We start from the raw sequence: 9,925 nt of genomic DNA, 5'->3' as shown, positions 1-9,925 counted from the left end.
CATTGGTTCAATCAACAATTGATGAGATGATGATTGTGGCGCAAAATGAAGCAAGTTTCATGTTTGGGCCGAAGGGTGAAACCAATTGAAGCAGCTTGATTCAAACAGCCGAATTCGGGATAGATTATCATCCAACTTGCTGTTGTACTAAACATACCTTACAACGTCAAATATATTAATTTGGCAATATTGATGTGATTGGACACTCAATATATTAGGTAACTTTATCAACATCTAAGCAGTATGAGCCTATTAAGTACCCCCTTTTTGTAAAAGAAGAAATTTTTTATTTTAGCGAGGTGTAGTCCATACATGAATAAATAGAGAACAAAGCTTTTCCTCATGTTATCGTACGTTTTTGTCCAGAGGTAGATTTCTACCTTTGTTCCCTATGGTGTTACTTGAAACTTCATTTGAAATTATCATGCTTTAATATTTCATTTCATATTAAGATTTTTATTTTAAGAGATCTAATTTACAGTTTCAAATGCTAACAATTACCTACAACAAGTAATTTATAGATTTCTATATCGCTAAAAATTTTGACCAAAAAGTAGAAAATGCATGCATGCCATAAATGTCCATTTAATTTTTTGAAAAAATATATATTTATTTGATCACCAAACACAAATAATTAAAGAACAAAATCATATATCAACACATATATAATCATCTTTTCCATAAATTCAACGAAAGAAAGTCTTGAGTCTTGTCCAATACAATATGCCAAAATATAGACTACTATTCCAAAATAACTAGTTAAACTATTACAAAATAATTGATCCATATATCAAGAAATTTACTTCTCTAATCAACATTTTAGCTATCGAAAAAATAATCAAAAATCCCTGCAAATCACAAAAATAAGTAATATGGTTAATGTATTTTCACACATTTTGTCAAAATTTATTCAAAATAGTACAAATAAAACAACATAACAAAAATTAAATCTGACTACAAATTGTATGCACAGCTTCACTAAAATAAAAACGACAAACTTGCTTCTTGACATGAGTTGAAAATCGCTAATAAATATACATAATATAAATTATCAACTAATTTTACCAACATAATCATAGATTTCCTTAAATCACATCCTTCTCAAGTAATGATCAACTAATTTTACGAACAGAGAAAGACGAAAACTACATATAATGAAATTGTATTTGGCTTACAAATTAAACATGTGCTCACTTACCAAAGGCACTCACGAAAGCAGAGATAGACACTTTCATTATAGAAGACAATCAAGTAGGCAAGGACGGAAACTCCATTCCAAAGATAATGATATTACTATCCTCACTAGTTAACCACAAAAACTGAAATTGTAAAACATAAAAAAATAAAAATTACTTGTAGTATCTTAGTATCTTAGAATGACAAAACATCATTGCAAGAAATATAAAAATCACTAATACATGTCAATTACCTAAACAAGACGCTTATGGAGCCATCATGTAGGCTTTCTAATTTCATTACTTTACAATCTAACAATCTACTTAAACCATTCTAACATTACAATCAACAAATACATTGATCAGAATTTAGCCAAAGGATGTTAAGATAAATTAATAGCCAATGTCAAAACAACATAACAATTTCAGTTTCAGATGTAAAAAGTCTCGAACCTACTGGAAAATTGGAGCCCCACCATAAGCAACCACAACCTTTACTCCAGTTTGATACGAGAACTTCTTTGCTTCGTCATGTATCTAGAGATTTACAACACAAATCCGATCAACCAAATCAATGTTGAAATCATTAACATTCTAATGAAATGTCATCCATCATACTGAAAATTACAATAAAAATGAAATCTCCACATATAGTAAAAATCAGTACCTCGTTTCATCATAATCGATAAACCCAAAAAGAAAATGAATGAGAAAAGATAGCCTAGGAATAGATCATTACCCTATAGTTGAACTAGATAGCAGATCTATAAATGTAAAGAAACATCAAAGCAAGAAAATGCTCAAAATCAAACAAACAAAATCAACAATTTATCAACCAGCAAAAAAATGGCAAAAAATCGAATCTACAATGTGAAGAAGATTACTACATACAACATAAGCCCAAATTATCTTGGTTTGGAGAGACAATAGAGGCGACAATTTGCATCGTCTTTTGGGAAATTTTAAGAGACGTTGATGGTCTATTAAATGGAAGCTCTAATTTCTGATTGAACATACAATGAAAGTAACTTTGTTCTTAGAAGAGCGAAAGTGTGGGTTCGAGTCGAGGGAATAACAGGAAAGGAGAAAGAAGAAAACATGGAAAAGAAGAGGAAAGGAAAAGAAAATAAAAATAAAAGGAAAAATAAAAATTAGGAGGAAAGAAAAAGAAAAATAAGTAAAGAAAGGAAAACAAAAGAAAGTTCATTTTTATGGCCTGCTCAAAGGTATACTGTAAAAAAATCCCGCTAAAAAAAATTCAATTTTTACTACATTCTTGATTGTATGCGGTAAAAAATTGCACTTTTTATCTTACCATTTACGGCATGCAACATATATGCTGTAAATTTATTTATTTTTAATATAAACAATAACAAATAAAATCATTTACGGCATGTTTGAGAATTATGCCATAAAATAGACTATTTATGGTGTGCTCTAAATGTGTGTCGTAAATATTTTAAGTAATTGAATTATTACGTGACATATTTAAGGCATGCCATGAAAGCAAAATTTTTACGGCATGCTTGAAATGCACACTGTAAATAACTACTCTTGTTGTAGTGGATATTCTTATTATCACAATTTGAGATTGTGTCTGAATGCGGCAATGAAATATAAGTATGTTGTCTATGTGCCAATGAAATTTTTTTCTTTGTTGATTAGGTAATGCGACCAGAAAAGACAAAAAAAAAAAAAATATATATATATATATATATATAGGAGAACTGATAGTAGAAGTCAATAAATTTGAATGTGTTTCATTGAGAACAAAAGCCTCATTTATAGGGAAGAATTAGGATTGCAAGGGAGGCAATCATAATAATAACTAGAACTGTAGATGTATAATTGTCATTTACTAATAAACATATTATTTATTATGGTTGAGAATATTTTTCAACTAAAAGTTGTCTTAACATGTGAAATGAATTTTAATGATCAGCATTTGCCTCATGTATAATTTTATATGCACTAGTTACAAGTTACTATATTCGAGAGCGCACAATTTCAAACCGAATTAATTAAATAAATACTCATTAAACTTTTGTTTATTATTAGGAACAAAAATATTTACTCACTCACTCGTCTATTCAAACAGTTTTATTACTCTTACTTGACAAAAATCGTCATGTACTTGATATAAATATGACACAACACTTTGACAACATTAAGAAGGTGTCCTCAATTAGGATTTTAAAGAATTTTAGAATATTATAAATTTTAATGAAGTTCATGAATTTAAATAGATTTCTATAGAATTCCTAATAATCTCATTAAAAATTGTGAAATTCTAAATGAATTTGTTAAGTATATTTTAAACTTGAAATTTGTTCAGATCTCTTGAAATTCCTTTTATTAGTGAATTTTTTATAAATTTGTGAAGGTAGTATGGACACTTAAATTTTAGTGAAATTTATTAAAATTTCAATTGAGACATGTTGATTTAATTGGAATTTAAATCTCAATCGAGAACACGCCTAAATTAATTTGATTCGAACTTATTTTAAAATTATTAAGCCTATGTTTGGCCCCTATTTTTCTAAAAATTCATTTTTTCAAAACTCATTTTTTATCATGCATTCTGTCATAAAAATATTTTAAACACAAATCCAAAACTTTTCTTTATTTTTTAACTATACATTCTCCAATAAATACTATTTCAAAATAAATTTTGGCCCAAAAATGGGGCTCTAACTTGGGCTAAAAAACTAGGGAAATTTTCATATATTAGGACTTAAATATATGCCAATTCAATTTTAAGAGAACAAGTTTACAAATTCAAAACTCAGATGGTAATTAATAAATATTATATATAAAAAAATCTCGACTCATTCCAATCTCTCTCCAGTCCCAGCCATAGTTATTAGCATCCACCGTCACCATCCACTCTCATAGTCACTGTCTCCACCCACCGTCGGTATCCACTCTCACAGTCATCAATACCCATCCTTTGTCAATATTCACCTGTCGACATCTACTCTCACAGTCGGCGACATCCATTGTTGTCAACTCCTCTTACAGACACCAGCATGTAAACTGTTATCGGTGATATTGATCTTCAATTTGAACTTCAAATGACAAACTTTTGGCAAAATATAATTGACGATTACTAATTGAACTTCAATTGATGGATTTTTTATGGTGTGATTGAACCTACATATAAACTATTGGTTGTGATATTGATCCAATGGCTCATGACCAGTTCTCTTGGATATGTGAACTTTGGACATCGAGTTGTTATTTGTAACCTATAGACATGGATATGTTACCCATGCAAAATGATCTGTGACTTGTGAATTGTTACATGTCAACATATGAACTTTAACCTTTGAATTTGAATCTGTGACATGTTATCAGTGTACAAAAACATGTGACATATGATCGATAATAGGTTAATATTGATCTATGAACTATTGATATTGATCTGTAACCTATGAAATATTACCTTTGAACCTAGATCAGTGATCTGTAACCTATAGACATTGTTCTATGACCTACGTTTAATGACATGTGACTAGTGAGTTACCAAAACCTCACCAGCACTGGCACCACAACATGCAAACCACGGACATTCCACCACTATCGCATGAATACCACCATATGCAAACTGCACACAAGCAAAAATCTAAGACCAAAACAATAAAACAAGCGAGCAAACCACCAAAACAATATTATCATTAAGCAATGTCGCGGCTTTATCCAAACTGCGGTGGTGCGAAGGATCTCATAGCTTGATTAATGACATGTGACTAGTGAGTTACCAAAACCTCACCAGCACTGGCACCACAACATGCAAACCACGGACATTCCACCACTATCGCATGAATACCACCATATGCAAACTGCACACAAGCAAAAATCTAAGACCAAAACAATAAAACAAGCGAGCAAACCACCAAAACAATATTATCATTAAGCAATGTCGCGGCTTTATCCAAACTGCGGTGGTGCGAAGGATCTCATAGCTTGAACTCTGATGGTGACCACGGCATAACAGGCATCCTATGTCTAGGCAAAAGCCTCCAAGAAAAAGCATTACCGAAGGCCTCATTATTGTGCCTGAACTTGCGACAACTGCTATAGGTAAGAAATTAGGGACCGTGAAACTAGGGTTGCATCATTCCAGGAGCTGGACCACCTGTTCTTCACAGGTCCATAAAAGCCCCAGTTGGGCTTGAACAAACGGCCCAGTAAAAATGCCACAACCATCAGCTCTGCCAATTTAAGGTCCTGAAAAGGCATTATCACTAGTGGCTTTAAAAGGTGAATCATCCAGCAATAGCAAACCCTCAATGATAAGTAAAATCACCTCTTCATTGCGAAGGAGTACAATGCCAAGTGTAAAACAGTATTCCCAATATCACTGTGAGCTCGGTGGTGTCTCCAACGTCGTCCTGTATGTAAAAGAGAGCATAGAGAGATGGGTGCCACTGTAAGGTCGACGTTAGAGCCCAACAACGATTGCGATGGCACTAAATTAGAGAGGTATGGGTTAGGGGGAGAAGGTAAGGAGAGAAAATTAAGAGACAAGTGAATTTTAGGGTTTGGGATGAAATTGGGCTGGGGTGGATGGGTGTGATATGGGGTGAGGTCTAAGTGGAGGGGCAAATTTTAAAATACTATTATTAATATTCATATTTCAACTGATTTATGTATAACTAGATCTTATATCTGATTTTTGAACTACAATTTTTGAAAACTTGTATAATAGTAATGTTATTTATATCATGATAGTGGAACATGAATGATATGACAACATATTTTGCCACACATTTTCTTTCTATCTTGAGACAACGTCTCTCTCTCTCTCATAAAAATTGATATGTCCAATTTCATATATCACATAGATTCTAATGTCATTGATATTCTATTATCATAATGATAAATAGCACTATTCTCCGCTAACAAAAAAATACTCGTTTTGTTTTCTGTCGAACAACTACTCGCGAGAAAATGGTAATATGGACCAACTCATTTCAAGCAACACCCTATCTTCCGTTTCTTTGTGCAACAACCAAAACATCATTTTCCAGAAGGAAGCGAAGATAAATCGTGATCGACGATGGCACTCAATCTCCGGCTAAAGCAAACGGGTAATTTTTTTAATATTCCCACCCAGATCTCGGTTGTGCAGTTCCGATTTCCTGTAGACGCACAATTTTTGGGTAATTTTATTTCTGGGTTTAGCTTTATCTTGTTGCTGGATGTGCAGAGTGCATAATCCGGATGCTCAATCTGAACCAGACAGTAATTAACCCGGTTGGTGGCGGAGTGGGGACGGCAAACGAAGAGGTGTACAAGATCCTGATTTACGATAGGTTCTGCCAGGATATACTGTCGCCGCTGATCCACGTCAAGGATCTGCGGAAGCATGGTGTCACGCTCTACTTTCTTGTCGACAAGGATCGCAAGCCAGTCCATGATGTCCCCGCTGTATACTTCGTTCAGCCTACCCAACTCAACATCCAGCGTATAGTCTCGGATACGTCCAGGGCGCTCTATGATTCGTTTCACCTCAATTTCTCCTCCTCCATTCCCAGGCCCCTCCTCGAGGACCTCGCATCTGGTATATTATACAGTTTACTGGTATTTGATTTGAATTTTATTTTTTGGATTTCATTAGGACATTGACCTAAGATTCAAAGAGAAAATTATATTATTGTATTGTTTTGATCTTATACTAGCTTCTAGTATGATTGATTGGTGATGTATACTTTAAGACCCATGATGCAGGGCCATTTTCAATCTGTAGTTTCTATTTTAAAATTGAACGTGAAGCAATCTATTTAAGGGGGGATTAGCATAGCTCTCACATATATAACCGAAGGTGTATGCCCAATACACAAGTATGTATGTTACACCACAGTTTTTCAGAAACTCCAGCATTAGTTGGACTATACATAAATTCTACTTTAAGAGTTCATTTAAGGGATATTAGTGTAGTTCTTGGTTCTAAGTGACTCATGATCAGATTCGGCTTTTTAAAAGCTCAATATTAAGTTGCCAAAAGATAATTAAAGAAAAGCAGTTTTCATGAATGATCAAGTTAGATATTTAATAGAAACCAAAAATGATTATTTTTTTATGCTTTGTGCTTCAGGAGCAGTTAATTCGGATTCAATTCAGAGAATTTCCAAGGTCCATGATCAGTATTTGGAATTTGTGACCCTTGAGGATAATTTATTTTCGCTTGCTAATAAGAATTGCTACGTTCAATTAAATGATCCCTCAGCTGGGGATAAAGAGATTGAGGAAATAGTTGAAAAAATTGTCAATGGGTTGTTTTGTGTGTTGGCAACGCTTGCTGTTGTGCCAATTATTAGGTGTCCCCGTGGAGGGCCCTCTGAGATGGTGGCATCCTTACTTGATCAGAGGTTGCGTGATCATTTGTTGGCAAAGAACAATTTGTTCACTGAGGGTGGGCATTTCACGAGCTCGTTTCAGAGGCCGATTTTATGTATATTTGATAGGAACTTCGAGCTGTCTGTGGCCATACAGCATGAATTTAGGTATAAGCCGCTAGTTCATGACGTGCTTGGGATGAGGTTGAATAGATTGAATGTCAAAGGGGAGAAAGGTGGGATGAAGTCGTATGAATTGGATCATTCGGACCCATTTTGGATGGCAAATGGGTCATTAGAGTTTCCAGAAGTGGCTGTTGAAATTGAGACGCAGTTAAGCAAGTATAAGAAAGATGTTGAGGAGGTAAATAGGCGAACTGGAGGAAATGCTGGGGCTGAGTTCGATGGGTCAGATCTGATTGGCAACACAAAGTTTCTGATGAGTGCAGTAAATTCTTTGCCTGAATTGACTGAACGGAAGCAAGTGATTGATAAGCACACTAATATTGCTACTGCGTTGTTGGGTGAGATTAAGGAAAGATCTCTGGATTCTTATGCCAAAATGGAAAGTGAAATGATGATCAGAGGTGGAATTGATAAGAATGAGCTTCTTAGCATGCTCAGGGGGAAAGGAGATAAAATGGATAAACTGAGGTTTGCTATAATGTATCTCATATCAACTGAAAGCCTTTCTCCTTCAGAAGTTGAAATGGTTGAAGTTGCACTGAGGGAGTCCGAGGTTGATACCAGTGCATTTCAGTATGTGAAGAAGATAAAGTCATTAAATATTGCATTAGCATCAGCAAATTCTGCCAGCAGGAGCAATATCGTCGACTGGGCTGAAAAACTGTATGGGCAGTCGATCAGTGCTGTAACTGCTGGTGTAAAAAACTTGTTGTCTAGTGCTCATCAGGTTGCTCTGACAAGAACGGTTGATGCACTAATGGAGGGCAAACCAAATCCCGAAATTGATTCTTATCTTGTTTTCGATCCTCGTGCTCCAAAGTCAGCCTCTGGATCAAGTAGCAGCCACCTGAAAGGACCATTCAAAGAAGCTATCATATTTATGATCGGTGGTGGAAATTATGTAGAGCACGGGAGCTTGCAAGATCTTGCACACAGTCAGCAGCCAGTCAAGCATGTCATTTATGGAGCAACAGAAATCCTTACGGGAGGTGAGTTTGTCGAGCAGCTTGCTGTACTCGGAAAGAAGATGGGATTAGGAAGCAGTGAGATTGCTCCAGCCGTTAAATAGATGCTTACACGTATTTTTCACTTGAGCAAACTTTGTGTGATTTTGAGGATATAGTGGGCATATTCTTGAAGCTGCCGAGAGGATGGCTGCGGGAATTCTTCTATGGTGATTTTCTTAATCTTGTTCCTGAAACGTGATGCAAGAAAATGTTTTTATCTTGATCGAAGTGAGTGTTTTTGCCATACTTTACCATTAAACCTTGAATTTTACGTTTAGATCTGTATATGATTTATTTCTATTTTGTTGGGACATTAATGTGCTGCCTTAGTTTTTTTGAATTATGTATAAGAGGTATAAGAGATAGATGAGCTATCCAGAAGAGAGTTGAGAAGATTTATTTATTTAATTTTTATGTGGTTGAAGAAATTTTAATCCAATCATATTTTATCACCATATCATGTGTATGCATACCAATTTGTAAATAGTGATGTACATGTAGCACAATCGAATTTTTTCCCAATTTTGTATGCGACTGACTTTAATTGTAGTAGAACGCTCACCCCTTTTAACTTCCTGTTGAAGCTTGGAACATATTGCTACTTGGCTTTTGCTTGAAAATTTTGACTGCATATTCATGACAGGCTGTAAAATCAGTAGTGATGAAACGTTGTCATGTTTGGAATTGATTTAGAGTTCAACTTTTAATTGTCAAATAGTTCACTACTATTTTAACCATTTGGTAAATTTGAAAGTGATTATTGAAGAAACTGGAGCAAAATGGTAGCTTCTCAAACTTTGCTTATTACCATTTTCAATTATATATCATTAGAATATTAAAATTAATCGTAGTTAGCTAACGTAATTCCTTTTTATGTTGTACGTTTATTAGTATTTCAATAATAAAATAATTTATTTGAATCTTTCTAATATATTATAGGCTTATGGGCACAAAACATCTTTATGTTTTGCTTTTAGTGTGCAAAATGTTCATACATTTTAATTTTTTTTATATTTTTACCTCTATTTTCATGTTTCGTTACGGAAACTGTCCTTCCATCCATTTTTTGTTAGTTCTACCATTACATGCACATTTGGACTCAGTTTTATTTTAAAACAAGAAAAGTAAAATGGTCAGGCCACTTAAAAAAAAGGGGGGAAATTTTAAAAGGAGAGTTTTCTTCCTGCCATAAACAAGTTAATCGCAAGTTAAAAAA

The 9,925-nt window shown here is 34.2% G+C and overlaps 1 protein-coding gene across 1 annotated transcript; it reads left to right on the top strand.

The window, feature by feature from the left end:
• Positions 1–6,051: 6,051 nt before the first annotated feature.
• On the top strand, positions 6,052–9,117 carry LOC111392249 (SEC1 family transport protein SLY1-like). The gene is made up of 3 exons (XM_023017537.1): positions 6,052–6,268; positions 6,388–6,741; positions 7,276–9,117. Exons 1-3 carry the CDS (start codon positions 6,238–6,240, stop codon positions 8,769–8,771), a joined length of 1,881 nt encoding a protein of 626 aa, XP_022873305.1. The 5' UTR covers positions 6,052–6,237; the 3' UTR covers positions 8,772–9,117.
• Positions 9,118–9,925: the final 808 nt, after the last annotated feature.

This window comes from Olea europaea, unplaced genomic scaffold (genome assembly GCF_002742605.1).
Source record: "Olea europaea var. sylvestris unplaced genomic scaffold, O_europaea_v1 scaffold908, whole genome shotgun sequence".
In the NCBI taxonomy this organism is placed as follows: domain Eukaryota; kingdom Viridiplantae; phylum Streptophyta; class Magnoliopsida; order Lamiales; family Oleaceae; genus Olea; species Olea europaea.
Note: the sequence above shows the minus strand (reverse complement) of the source record. Positions and strands in the feature narration are given on the sequence as shown.